The 15,168-nt window shown below is 32.8% G+C and overlaps 1 protein-coding gene across 1 annotated transcript in view; it reads right to left on the bottom strand.

The window, feature by feature from the left end:
- Window positions 1-6,691: 6,691 nt before the first annotated feature.
- The window catches only part of LOC106686408 (somatostatin receptor type 2), a 273,226-nt gene continuing 264,749 nt past the window's right edge, over window positions 6,692-15,168 (bottom strand). Inside the window, exon 4 of the mRNA XM_014429706.3 lies at window positions 6,692-8,616. Coding sequence (XP_014285192.1) covers window positions 7,376-8,596 — 1,221 coding nt within the window. The 5' untranslated portion in view covers window positions 8,597-8,616 and the 3' untranslated portion in view covers window positions 6,692-7,375. The remainder of the gene's footprint in view (window positions 8,617-15,168) is intronic.

The raw sequence follows: 15,168 nt of genomic DNA, 5'->3' as shown, positions 1-15,168 counted from the left end.
ATAAATTTAGGAGCTAGTCCTGGTTCCGGTTAAGAAAAACAATTCAGAAATAGTTTCAATTATTGAACTGTTTTGACCTATACTGCAGATCTTAAAACCCATACCAAATCAAGTGAATGCAGTACTAGCTTTTCCTTTTCAAATGACCCTCTGCTTAAAGCATTATTGGCCATGGTGAAGTAACGACAAACAATTTTTTTGGTGTAGTGAACAACCTATCACATCTATTCTAGGAAGTCACTGGTCCTCATGACAAATGCAGGATTTCTCATCCCGTGAATTTATTCATTTGTTTTTGTCCAGTGGGTGATCATGTTAAATCAGCTGACTACCAAAACAGGTTGAATCACTTTTTTTTAATTTAGTCAATCGAGTCAAGAGCGAACCTGAAAGAGGCCTTGGTGGAATGTTTTGGAGAATTCAGAAAATTTGAACTCTTTGTTTGTACTCTATAATTTTTGCGTGAAACAGTGTTTAGGAGTATCTTTTATTCTAATGGGATTCAGTCAAATGAAGATCAGATAAGGATATCTGGGGAAAGCTTTTGATTAATTTTGACAATTTGCTCATTTATATTTTTTTAGGGTAGTGATCATGAATTTCAACCTTTTAAGATAATATTTTTATGGAAGTATTAAAAACAAATATTCTTTTTTGCTAATAACATGAAAATCTTGCATTATTCGACAATTCAAACAATCTAACCTTCTACATCATAACCCCTGATGAAGACCTGAAACTCAGGTCGAAAGGTCGGCATAAAATAAATAAATATGGTTTTGTTTATTTATGTTGTTCTTTGCTGACCACACTCCCCGACAAACTTCTCAAATCTAATATTCATTTTATTGTTATTATAGAACAGTAAATTATATGTATTTATAACTTTTTTTTAAATTTATGTGTTTGTATAAACCGATTTATTACGATGATTATTATATGTCCTTGGTTTGACTCCACATTGCTATCTGATAAATTTGTTTAATGGATCAAACATGGATAGCGGATCACTGGAAATGGGAGGTCTGAGAGAGTGAGATAGGGAGAATAGAGTTGTCAAGTAAAGAAAAAAAAGAGAAGTAAAATGAATGAAATGAAATAAACCAAAATATTATTGTAGTTAATATTGTATTTAGTATTTGTAGTATTAGGATTTGTAGACTAGTATTGATTATGAGGGAACAAGGGGAAAAAAAAAATGTATATATATATTTTTTTTAAAACAAATGAATATATATATTGTGTAGATGTCCAATCATGGATTGATTAGTATGCTGTGTAATGTAGCAACCTAATGTAATTGGGCAGCATCGCTGAATAAAGCATTTCTCTCCCTGCATCTCTGTATAGATGTTTATTCCATTTTCTTTTACTGTATTCAAATTATATTTTGACGAATTTATGTTATTATTTATCAAACTCCTCAAAATGCTATTCCATTACAGTAGAATGGTATGAGTATTATTTCAGCTCACCAAAATATTTAATGCATAGGAAGAAAAATAAAAATTTATTCTAGTTATTTTTTTTTTTTTTTAGTATTTTTGTTGAGTAAGAGTCCAAATTTTGTGAAAATTTTTAGTGTAAAAATGAACAAGTATCAAAACGAAACACCTACTTTTGCTTATGCATGTGTAATTTTCTTGATACATCTGGGTAGTCCTCAACAGCTTCATCAAATTAGGCCTTTTAGTTGGATGAGTCTTTGAAAAAAATAAGTCATATATCTTAATTAAACTTTTTGTATAATTTCATTACATCTCTGCTTCTAGAATTAGTGCCTTAAATTGGAAATTTTTTATAATGTTTGCTCATGTAGCTTGTACAGATCATAAATTCTTTGTTTCTAATTTATAAGGGAAAAACCTAATATTTACTGTAAGCTTAAACTAATTCACTGTAAGCTTAAACAGCACATTCAAGATGGTTTTTGATAATACTTCACTGTCACTTTATGCACTGTCAACTATCATGCCAGGATCTAGTGCGAAAGTACTGTGATAATAATAAATGCTCTGTCATGATGGTAACAACCATACAGTTAATACTATTAGAGTTGCTAGGACAGTTGCGTTAGTTGTAAATATCTCCATGTAATAATCATCTATCTCATCAAATAATCATTATGATCAATAAATAATCACTATTTTGGAAATAATTATTTCATGAAATTATCCTTTAATTTATATAATAAATATATTACTGAAACAGTCTCCAGGTATAATATTAAAAATGTTACTACTGTATACCTAACGTTGTTGAAAAATCAACTTTAGTAATAATTTTCCTCTAAGAAATAATGAAAGTTATCGATAATATCAAATCAGTTCTTGATAACATCACATCTACTAGGAATGCTAAAAATGTTTACAAACTTTCAATTTTTGAAAATGACATTTATGCTTTGTAAAAACTACTTTCAATTTCAGCTGTTGGAAACTAGTGCAAAAATAGTCTATGATTTCTCCTTCATCGATGCGTGAATCGTTTACCATTTGATAAGTATATTTCAAAAACGGATCCTATCGGAGATTTCATTATGGGACAATAAATCATTAACCTTGAAAAGAATCTGTACTGCTACAGCCTATGAAGGTCCAGGAGTCCAGTAATTTGTTATGAAGTACATTCTTGAACAATGGTTATACAAGGAGGTGATTTGTTGATGATCACACTAGACAGTCAGCGTTTTACCCCGACTAAGGGTACCCACTTTATAGAGGTTGGATGTGCCTAAGGAGAGCTCCCAAACCAGAGGGTGGACTCCAAACGGCTGCAGTAACAGAATAAATAATAATCTACCATAGCTGGGTTCTGAGAGTTGGTTGGACAGTGCCTTACTAACTGAGCTACCTCACTCCCCCATTTCTCCAGTAATTTGAGTAATAACAATTAATTACAACATTAGGATACAAAAACAAGTTTGATGTTTATGAATTGATACTTCATATGGTGGTCTCCAATATGGTAATTGTATATGTTGGTTCAGTTGATTATTTATTAATTTTGTTTATACCAGACCGTAATGATTAATTTATCATAGTCTGGCTGTAAATCATCGGAAAAGTGTGGGTCTCACTGAGGGGAGTTGTAATTAATGTCGCTCTTTAAAGTTCTTTAAGAATCAAGATGTTATCTAAGCAGCAAAAGCAGATGACACCATAAAATAACTAGAATGTACATTATTGGAAGAGCTGGTATTCAATGAAGAGGGGTTGACAAAGTTGAACAACTACCATGACAAATTAGTGAACTCTTGCTTGAGCAACCAGAGCAGAAGATCAACCAGTGTTTGTTTCCTGGCTTTACTTACTCTCGCCAAATTTAGCTCCTTAAAAAAATACGTCCTACGTAATTGAAAGGTATTTTTACCAATATCCGCAGGAGTATAATATAAATGTCATCATTGGATTCCCTGCTAACACCACTTCTTTGTTGTTATATATCTACGCATCGAGGACAGATCCGCTGTCAATGGAAGGCTTCCTTGCAACATTGGTCTATAGCTCAGCGACTGTCTATTATGTTCCAGATGCCCTGTTCCAGTCTACATACATTATGAAGCGGAAATTGTGGGATGTGCAGAAAAATAGGGTGTTGATCAGAGCTACTGAAGTGAGATCTCAGCAATTATGCTGAGAGTAGATTAAAATGATTTTGAAGAATCGGCTAATTGCAGCAAAAAAAAACATTCATTGTCATAGCATTGTTTTATATTTATTTATGAAATAATAAGTAAAAATATCTTAAATTTTGTCAACTTTAATTTATGAATTCTTTAAAATATTTAATTATGGTTATCAAAATAACTTTTGTCTTTTTGAATTTATTTTCAGTTTTAAGTTAGATACACAGGTTCTGTTGGGGTAAATTCAAAACTACATAAACAAACAGGTATGCAAATATATTTTTTTCTACTTACCTTAATGTTATAATTTTTTTTTTCAGAAATAACATATTCTCCGTGGTGTATGTATAAGTGGTGTATGTTTCAATTTGTTAAAAAATTCAAATTTCATTTTAATTTTGAAATTTAGGCCATCAGTTGATTGTAATATTGTGTATTCCTGGTTTTGTAAAAGTTATTCTAAAAAGGTGATTGCTGGAGTCTCTACTAAAAAATGAAATAGTAAACAGACTTCTCTTTTAATTTGTATCTGGGTTTAGATCCATTTTGTGTCAATGTTGCAGTTAAATGGTAAGATCCTGTTTTCAGACTTCCAGCAGTGTTACGCCCAATTAGTTTGTAACATACCTACATATGAAGATGAAGAAAAAAAATCGGCTTCATTTTTCCTGAACCCAAGTACGTAACTATTAAGTGTCATGGGCAATAACTTACTTTCAAAGCATGTAGTAATTCGTGTAATCGCCATAAACATAACAATGTTGGACTAATTTGTATGTATAGTAAATCAATTTGGATAAATATGTGTAAATAAATGATAAGTGTTGTAGTAAGAAAACATTTGTTCCGTTTTCTTAATAATTTTTTCAAATATTCACTGATGAAAATGATAAATATTTTTACTGACTCGAAAGTAAAGTTGAGAATAATATTGGAAAAGGAAAAAAGATAGAAAAAGGAGTCTATGATGTATTACAAAATAAAATAGGCCATGCTACACTTATAAATGACAAGATTATCATCGTGATTGAAAAAAAAAATAAGTGATGAGATATAAAGAAATATTCCAGTAATTCTCAAATAAAGCTTTCATTTTCTGGGGCACAATTTCAACAGAGTGAATTCCCAAATTTGTCATGTGGCTCCTGGGTTCATCAAGAACATTATTTTCTTTTTTTGCCTCAGATACTGGTGCGATCTGTAGGAAAACAGAGTGAATCACTCTCCTGATAAGAGACTTAAGTTAATAAGCTGATTTATAGCTCATCAATTTCAAACTAGATTTGAACTTACCTTATGGTGTCAACTGCCCTTTAACATAGGTTGAAATGTAAGTACGTACTCAATAGAATTATATAGAAAAATGATACCTTCCAAAAAAAGATATTCTCAAAAAAGAAAATGATGGGATAAAAAATAATAAGAAAAGCTATCCACTGTAGAAAAAAGGGACATTTCCGTTGAATTGTGGTCCTCACATAATGCTGTTATATTTACTAATCCAATGTTTTAGAGAGATGGAAAAAAAAAAAACAGTGAAGAAGCTATAATATACTTATATATACTTGCTGTTCATACCAAGTTCAATAATTACTTTGTGAATAGTCTTATATTTAATTTAATTACATTTATTTTTTCTTTAGAAGTTTATTTAATATTTAGAAGAAACAGATGTTTTTATATTGTGTATTATAACATTTAAATGTAGGAGTTGCGGTCAATGGGGATTATTTGGTTGGCTTCATCTAGCAGCGGGTCAAAAATCTACGGCTTTTAATCAGCTGTATAGTCACCATTAGTCATCCATCTGGTTATTTTACCAGATCCTGTCTGCATGAGTTATATTGTGCTTAGAAATTTCATTTTGTTTGCGATTAATGGTAATACAGCCACTGCTGTGGAATTTCTAATTACCTTAATTAAATCAGTATATATGTGGGCCCACCAACTTTTGAAAGCTGTTCATAAAAGCTGATTCTATAACTTTGTGACAATAGTTCTTCTGTGTATCTAGAAATATCTCCTCTAACCTACTGGAGTAGCAGACAGTATTTATTTTATATAGTTATTAATTTTGCAAATTTGTTTATTTTTTTCATTTGATTTTATCTTCAAAGCCTATTTTATTTTAATTTCTATTCTTTATTTTATTTCTAAATGTTTTATTTTTATTATACATTTATGTTTTTACTGTTAATTTCACCCAAATAAATGTACATATTCTAGCCATTTTTTGTTTTGTTCTTGGGAGCTTCTTTCAAAAAGACTTCGTCGATTTGAGGTGGCTTTAACACTTGCAGATTTATTATATTTTTTACAATTAAATTCTAAGTGTGTAAATGAATTTTTTTTTTAGTTAATAATAGTAACTGGTTTGAATTTGATCTGAAGTAACAGGGTGAAACAATAATCATCTGCTACTTCTGGGCATGTTAGCCAAACATTTTTGTGATAGTTTGGTCTTCCCTTGACAATAATTTATGATTGACATTTACGGAATATTATGGTAATTAATACAATTATATTACTTATTAATATACTACAAATTAATTTCTTGTTTGAGGGTAGATAATTAATTTAAAACACTAAATTCTTTTGATATAACTCTCAATTATCTTTATTTTTCTCTAACGTGTCACCCCTCTAACTATTTAACAAATTGGCCTATTTATTATCATAATTTATTATTGAATTATTAGTTATTAATGATACTGTTCCAACAAATAGGCTAGCGTGTTAAGTAGTTAAGGTGAACATAAAAGTATAATAGTTAATGCATGAATCTTGAGGTAATAGTGGCTTAATCAATTTGAAACTTGGATATATCTATTTCGAGTCCTTGATAATAGAACGTTGGAGAAAAATAAAAATAGTTAAAAGAAAGGATAAAAAGTTTGTGTTTCAAAATACAAATATATTATTTTGGCAATGTTTTTTGTGGTGGTAGGAATATTCATTTGAGTAAATTGGATAAGGGCAATAAATGAAGTCCTGTTAGCTTGAATCTTGAAGTACAATAATGTAATAATAACATGAGTGGATTTAAAATTTGGTTGAAATAAATAAATGCAACATGAGCTTTTATTATAGTTATAATTGAACAGAGTTTGAGGAAAGACTGGAGGGTGGTTCGCTACGGTAGTCCCTCCATCGAGGGGCTAGCGGGCTCAGGGGCGACCTCACCCCCCAGCTCTGCCCAGGGTAGGTCACTATATACATTTCACTTGACATCATTGTACATTCTATACACATAAATATTACTTGATCAAGCTCCAAAGCTATTTAAGGCTAATTTAAACTTAAATTACACATAATATATACTAGGGAAAGCGCTAGGTTTGTCCCTTATCTCTGGCGCTTTTATATTACACACGGTAACAGTCTTCATGATATGTTCATTGTCATAGGTACTTTGTCCGATATCCGCGCAGAACCACTACTATAAACTAAGTATACAAAATATATAATAAAATTCATTACAAAAGAGTACAAAATTAATGAGTATATAAGAGTAATACATTGTTTATCATACATATGTAAGTGGCTTCGACTTTTGATACATCACTCATTAAATTAATTTGTTCAGGTACTAAATGGTAATAACAAGGATGAGGGATTCCGACACTCAAATCAAATAACTCTTACACATATATCGGGAGGAGCAGAGAGAACCGAAGGTGAAACGATGATATGATCAAGTCTTCTTAGGAATGTTAAAGTTCGCGCGGGTCGGACTAAGTTGTCACTTTACAACTGAGTAGGAGTGACGCTGACTTTGACGCCGTTCTTGACTGGTGTTACGGAGTCGCTGGTGACCGTGATGTTGGACCTCGAAGTGAGAGCAGTGGTGGAGGCCTCCGTCCTGCTCACCAAGGCTCCGGCTTCCTGAGGCTCTGAGCGCCTGGCCGGAGCTCGTTCAGATCCACCCCGAGCAGTTCTTCGGGGGAACACGCTGTTCTCCAGGTGAAGTGTGGCATTGACTTCTTTCCCTGCTGCGCAAGTACAAGCTTTTAGAAAACTCTTCTTGAAATTATCGCTAAGGAAAGCATACAGTATCGGGTTCATGGCCGAGTTAGAGTAACTGAAGCAACCAGCCAGCAGAAAGACTGTGACGGTGATTCGTGATTGGCACTGTTTAGGAGGAGTGAATATGAGAGCCATTTGGGTGATCCAATAGGGTAACCAGCAGAGTACATATACCGTTATCACTGTTAATACAAGCTTCGTAACTTTCCTGTGAGATTTTTTCTTTTCTTTAGATTTATTTTTCGGTCCAACTGTTTGAAGTTTTCTTATAACGAGAAAGTAGAAACAGAATATCAGTACCAATGGAATAGCGAATCCTAGTATGAATGAATAAAGAGTAAATGCAGTTTGTCCGCTCAAATTTTCACTTTCTGGCCAAAGTATGTTACAGCTGTTGACGTGTTCACTGTCCATGATATTCGCATACATAAATACAGGGATCATCAAAATGGCACTTGCCGTCCAGGCACTAAGGGAAACGATTTTTGAAATGAATGGTGTTCTCATTTTGGGGGCAGATATTGGATGGCATACAGCTACGTACCTATCAGCGCTCATTATTGTAAGGAAGATGCTGCTTGTGAACTGGTTTATGCTTGTCGTCGTCATGTAGATCTTACACATGATATTCCCAAAAGGCCATAGTTGGAGGCTCATGGTCGCAATCAGAAAAGGTATACCGATGAGGAAGCATTCGTCCGCTACAGCCAGGTTGACAATGTACATGTTGGTAACAGTCTGCATCTTGGAGAAGCGCAGTACGACGTAGATGACGAGTGAGTTGCCGAGGAGGCCTACGATGCAGACGAAGGCATACAAGACCTGAGTGAAGATGTACAGCGTCGGCTGGTCCAAATTGCCGCAATACTGTGTGTCGTTGTTCTGGGATGAGTTGGTCCCGTTCTCGGACCACAACCAACCGCTTCCCTCCTCGGCCGCCATCCTTCGTTAAGCTGCCATACCTGCAACAGTAGAAATAGTTATGTAGTTACATATAATTAAAATAACAAAACAAATCAATTAGTTAATATAACATAGATTTAGGAATGAATGGAAATGCATATACGTGAAGATGAGATATAAATTTCAGACTTCAGACTCGTGTAAGTGAGTCAGAAACGCAGAATTAAACAAAAATGGCACTAAATGTTACGGTTTAATGATTGTTCTGGTGCCACATGGTACAGTCTGACGAATCGCTTTCAAGTAAACAAGAAGCTTTCATTTTTTGTAACATTTATTTTAATTTTATTCTGTGTATGATAAAGAGAAAACAAAGAAAAGAGAAAGAGGTAGTTGGACTAAAAGAGAGAATTTGAAAAACAAGGATAAAAAAAGAAAGACTATTAAAAAAAAATATAGTATAGAAAGAAGAGAGAAATTCTTTATTTAGCCATGCTGCCCGAATACATTAGGTTCCTGTAAAACACAGCATACCAATTAATCCATGATCGGACATATATACAATACATATATTTACATAATATAACAACAAATGTTTTTCCCAACCTTTTTCTTTTACAGTCAATACTCTTCTACATACTAAATACAAAAATTTTAATTTGTTTTCTATTTAACAATTTCATTCTATTTGACAATTTTATTTCATTTAATTGACAATTTCATTCTCCCTATTCCACTCTCTCAGACATTCCCTCTCCAGTGATTCACTAGCAACGTTCGATCAGTTAAACAAATTAAACGAATTTATCATTATATAGCAATGGAAAATCAAACCAAAGACATACTAGTCACAGCAGTAGATCAGTTTACAAAAAACAAATAAATAAATAAATTAAAAAAAACCTAATATATAGATTTAAAAAACAAAAGTTAGTTAAAATAAATTCTTAAATGAATAAATAAGTAAAAATAAATAATTTAATTCCAAAAACAAGAGAATAATCTTAGAGCTAATTCCCATGGAGGTGATGGACGATGTATGATTCCTAGGGAGTCCAAAATAATATTTTCCGCCAAGATCGCTATATCCCCAATGCTAACACCTTGGTTTTAAAAGAACAAAAATGATAATACAAAAAAAAATCATATATTATAAGTTTACTCGACTGTACCTGTATTGTATAATATTTCAAAAATTGTCAGATAGATTCAAGTATGCTGTGTATTTAGCTAGCCAATATAGTTCTGCAGTACAACGTTTTGAAACAAAGTTTATTCCCTCTTTTGGCCGAATGGATATTCAATTCACCGCTGCCCTTACCAAACTTGACAAGAAACTATATTTACTTTTTAAGAGACACATGTGTGCTCGCTGTTAATAATAACCCATTGATTGTATCCCAAAATCTCCAATCCCATATCACAGCCCTCGAAGATTGGTGTCGTAATTGGAGGATTAAGATAAATCCAACAAATCCCATCAATCACCTTTACCCTTCGTCGTAAACCTACTGACTGCCCTACAGTTTCATTTAATGATGTTACTCTTACCCCTGTCGAACAGATCCGCTACCTTGGACTACACTTGGACAAACGATTAACCTGGAATCCTCACACCAGACTGAAAAGACAGGAAACTGCACGTCGATTTTGACTATTACAGCACTACTAGACAAACGGTCTAAACTTCCAACACATTATAAAAGACTGATCTACATAACTGTAATAAGGCCAATCTGGACATATGGAGTTGAGCTTTGGGGCTCCACTAAACCTTCGAATTCCTCTCGTATTCAATCCTTACAATCCAAAATCCTTCGTAATATCCTCAATGCTCCTTAGTTTGTCACAAATAAAATCATACATAAAGACCTTAATGTTCCCTATGTAACCGATCTAGCCCGAACCAGATATCACTCCTTCCATTATAAACTCTCTAACCACTCAAACCCCCTAGTTTCTAATCTTGCATCCTCTTCCATTCCTGACAATCCTCCAAGGGGCCTGAAAAGAAGATGGCCACGAGACCAGCTAATGTAAAATGTCATTAGAGTGCTACCAATGGGTAGTTTCTCTACACGCCTGTAACACTCCAACTTAACTTAGATCAGATTTATTAAATGTATTATAATGTACAGTTGTAAATAGCAATAAATAAATATTTAAAAAAAACTTTTTAAGAAACATTTAGTAAATAATTTTATTTCAATATTCCCTAATGCATATTTATGATCCTTATAACATGCAAGAATCTTTAAACTAACAGAATTTGCCGATTAATAATTAGCTATAGAAAAATAGGAAGGTGAAGATGAAGTAGGAAAGTTGACTCGTGGCTAGCGTGCTGCTATGTCAACATCTATGGTATTTGTATTTGAGGGGGCGCGGACCTAGTAATCAACTCGATGTCATGTTCTTGTTAAAGGAACACTTAGCCTAATTACCTCTAATACACTAGAGCCACTACCTTTATTGTCGGAACCAAGTTGTCTGTAATAATAAACACATGAAGCCATTTTAGCCAGGTTCGAATCCTGCTTAAGATGGTTGGTGACGAGGCATAGTGAGTAACCTATAAGATATATCTTAATAGTAACCTATAGAAGCCTAATCTTACTGCATTATTCGAAATAAATGAAGACGGAAAAGGAGTGCATTTCGTGTATTGTGAATTTCAAGGATTTTTAGTGTATCTTTCATATTCGAACTATGAAGAAGAATCTTGATTAAATTAACAGAATTTAATGCAGAGCTAAATAAAAAAAAAGTAATCGCAGAGATAAGATAAATACTCATGAAACTATCTATGGTTTTCGTAAAAAAATTCAAAATAAGATCAGCTAAATTTGTTGTTAGTTTCTTGGGGCTTGACGTCTTTAGTCAGTCCAATTTTTTCTGTGAGGTTTTTTCTACTGGTCCGGCACAAACTATAAATCAACTCGAGAGTGCTAAAATGTTGCCTGATCACACTTAGGCGCTACGGCCTTAATGATTTATTATATTGATAAAATAAAGTGAAAATATTCTGCTTGCAACTCTGCCACGTTGGTTACAACTCTCAGGTGGTTAACGGCGTCTACTCTAAATGGAAGGAGCTTAGCATTAATCCAATAAGCTAATTACATTAAATATATGACAATTCACCAAGACAATCACAATAAAATCGGCCAAATCATCCAATGAATTACAATTTTCCGTGAAATGAAGAATATTTCAATTATTTGTTCCCTCATCTTCCTTCCCAATCGAATTAGATGAAAAATAATTATAATATATAAGTACTCAGCGCTTTTTAAGTGCTTTACTTGGAAATAGGCAAGGGGTCCCGAAAGGAGAAGGAATGAAAAAGAAAGGATGTACCGAAGGGAACAGTTGGAAAGATTGAAAGGTTGGATTCTGATGTAAACGGAGGAACGTAGGATAAGGAATATCATGTATGGAGGAATATTGATTCTTAAATACAGCATAATAATATTGAATACAATCTAAATATATATGTATATAATTTCTGGGGTATATAGAAATTAATTCTATAACAATAAAACAAATATTAGATCAATAAATAGAAGGAATCATTGATTTTGTGATCTATGGGCTTTAATCTATAATTAAATTAATTAAATTGAAAAAGTTCCGATTACACAAATATTATTTTATATTTTCAACTTCATACAAGACTAAAAGACAAGAAATTGCTCGTAGATTCCGACTATTGGAACATTTACTAGACAAACGGTCTAAATTGCCAATCCATTACAAAAGACTGATCTACATGACTATTATAAGGTCTATCTGGACATACGGAGTTGAGCTTTGGGGCTCTACTAAACCATCAAATTACATTAGAATCCAATCCTTACAGTTCTAAATCCTTCGTAAAATCCTTAATGCTCTTTACTTTGTCACAAATCAAGTCATCCATCAGGACCTCAATGTTCCATATGTTGCCGATTTGGCAGAACCAGATACCGTTCCTTCCATAATAAACTTCTCAACCACCCAAATCCACTTGTTTCTAATCTGGCTTCTCCTTTATTGCCTAATAATCCTCCTAGGGGTCTGAAAAGAAGATAGTCTCGAGATCTTCTCCTCTAGAAATGTTATTGGAGTTCTCTGGGTAGATTCTCCACATGTTTGTATCATGTCAGTATGTCACCTACAGCAAATTTACTTGTTGTATATATGTGCATACAGTTGTAAATAACAATAAATAAATTATTAAAAGAAAAAAGAAAATATATTTTCAACTTATGATATTAAAATGAATGTATTTAGTGTTTGTGGTAACATAAAACTATAATTTCAAACATTATAGTTTATGATAACTAAAGTGTAAAGTTAGTAGCTTCGCAAGATACCTGGTTTGAATATCCTGAGATCCAAAGGATTTTTGAGCTTATAACCCAATTACATTACGGAAGAAATTTGATCTTGCGTGAGTGAATCAGTATCAAGTGTGCTGTCCCTAGCAGTAGGAGAGCTACTGCGGCAGAGGAAGTACATAATGTAGAATAAAGACGATTAATGTGCCAGGAGGAGCTCCCCACCTGAGAGAAAAATAACGAGGCCTCTTAAATCCTCTTCCTTTTGAATTAATGACAGGATCATGTTATAACAAAGAGGTAGAGTGCCCAATTAATACAAGCCACTCGCGCCCCGAAACCTTAGCTCCTCTTATCTCCTTTGATCCTCCGTGTCTTTCATCCTTCTTTATAAACCCTTTTATCGTTAAAGCAACAGTCAGCTTTTCCTTCCATCAATGGCCATTTACTTAAAAAAAAATTTAAATGCACTGTTGCCCCAATTATTAGAAATTATACTAATCTCCTTAGCATTAGAATTACATGCTCTTACAAACATTCACATCGCATGAACGAAAGGAAACTAGTAAATTATGATGGGTTATATATTGACCCATTGTAATAAAAATAATATTGATTAAAAATTCGACTCATTAATTTTATTCTTAGAGGTTTTTGCTTCATGATACTAGAATATAGTTGAAACATGGACCAGATTAATGGACTATACACTAAGACGTGGTCATTGCTACGTCGGACCATTCTGCTGTCCTGCTCCTTTTATTTTGTGAGGCGAATGATTCACATAAGAAGAACTCCAATTTTCTTCGTGGACGCCACAAATTATCCTAGTAACGGTGGCTACTGTCATAGAGTACTATATCGCGGATTTGACTAGTTGAATTCGCTCGCTTTGAAAAGTCCTTGTTGAAAAATTGTATGTTTGTGATCGAATAAATAATAGATCAAAATCGCTCAAGAGTATGATGATATCTAGTGGATTTATAAATATCCCTGTCAATTAATATAAATATTTAAATAAATAATCTTAATGTTGGTCACCAATAACAATAATCAAATCTACTTCTGACAGTTGAATATACAATCCAAGGACCAATGAACAATATTCCCACATTGTTCTTTCATTAAGATTGCATAGGTTCCACCTCCCAAAAAATATTATTGTTCTTATGGGGGTACAATCCATGCCCTGCACCCTATAATGTACAACATAGGAATCTGTCATTCAAGCTTTGGCTCTATTCACCCCAAATTCGTGGAAACACCCTAGTAGATCTCCCTGTATTCCGTCGCCTCTTCTCCCAGTCCTAGCTCACCCCCACTCAGTAGAATTAAGCATAAATTTCCTATTGTGTTAGTGATAAGGATAATCTCATTCTCTCATTAGATGTAGAGAGAGGTCGAATAGATTTGTCAGAAGACACTCTATTAGATTAGTTTTATATATAGTATTGTAAATAAATACGTTTTAGTTTCTGTATTTTTTCATATAAAATAATTCAATTCTGTCACACGCAAAGGCTACCCAAAATGACTAATAATTAAAATGTTATGAAAGTTGAATTGATTAGGTAATCAGTTAACACAATAAGATTTTTTTTATATTTTATTTAAATTTAGTTGAATAATGGGACTCCTCAAATAAATCAAATTTATGGAAATAAAGAAGATAAAATATTTATTACCTATAAATTATTATCTCCCCCATAAGGCACTTCTCTAACACCAATTCAATTCAAATCACATACAAATTTTCAACCGGAGTTACGGTTCGTCCCTTATTGCCCTAGCGAGAAGAGAAATCCCTTGACCCTGACTTAAGAGGTGATTCACAACTTAAAGATAACTTGCCATCATTATTGACTGATTTTCATTCATTACAAAAACGTGAAACTGTGTCGGATTATGTTCCCAAAACAAGTTTCAATCTCAAAAGTGGAAACTCATTAAATTTTTAAAATTACCTAAAAAGTTACGTATGAGATTTCTTAACTCACCAGTTTAATTACTTTTATTCTCTTTATTGTTTTTATGTCTCTATTTTAAATAAATATAATAATAATCTGGAGGACAAATTGGCATCAATTTTCAATATTTACTATCTTTTCAAACTTGTAATTTAAAAAAAAAAATTTATCTCTAGTGGTAGACTATACCCGTAGAGATAAATATTTTACTTCAATAAACTATATTTGACTAAATATAGTTTATTGAAGTAAGAATTGATATTATTATAATTAATTTCATGTGCAGAAGGTACGCAAGTATGCTTTAACACATGAAAAGTAT

Source organism: Halyomorpha halys, unplaced genomic scaffold, assembly GCF_000696795.3.
Source record: "Halyomorpha halys isolate HHAL.00 unplaced genomic scaffold, Hhal_1.1 Scaffold815.1, whole genome shotgun sequence".
Classification (NCBI taxonomy): Eukaryota; Metazoa; Arthropoda; class Insecta; order Hemiptera; family Pentatomidae; genus Halyomorpha; species Halyomorpha halys.
Note: the sequence above shows the minus strand (reverse complement) of the source record. Positions and strands in the feature narration are given on the sequence as shown.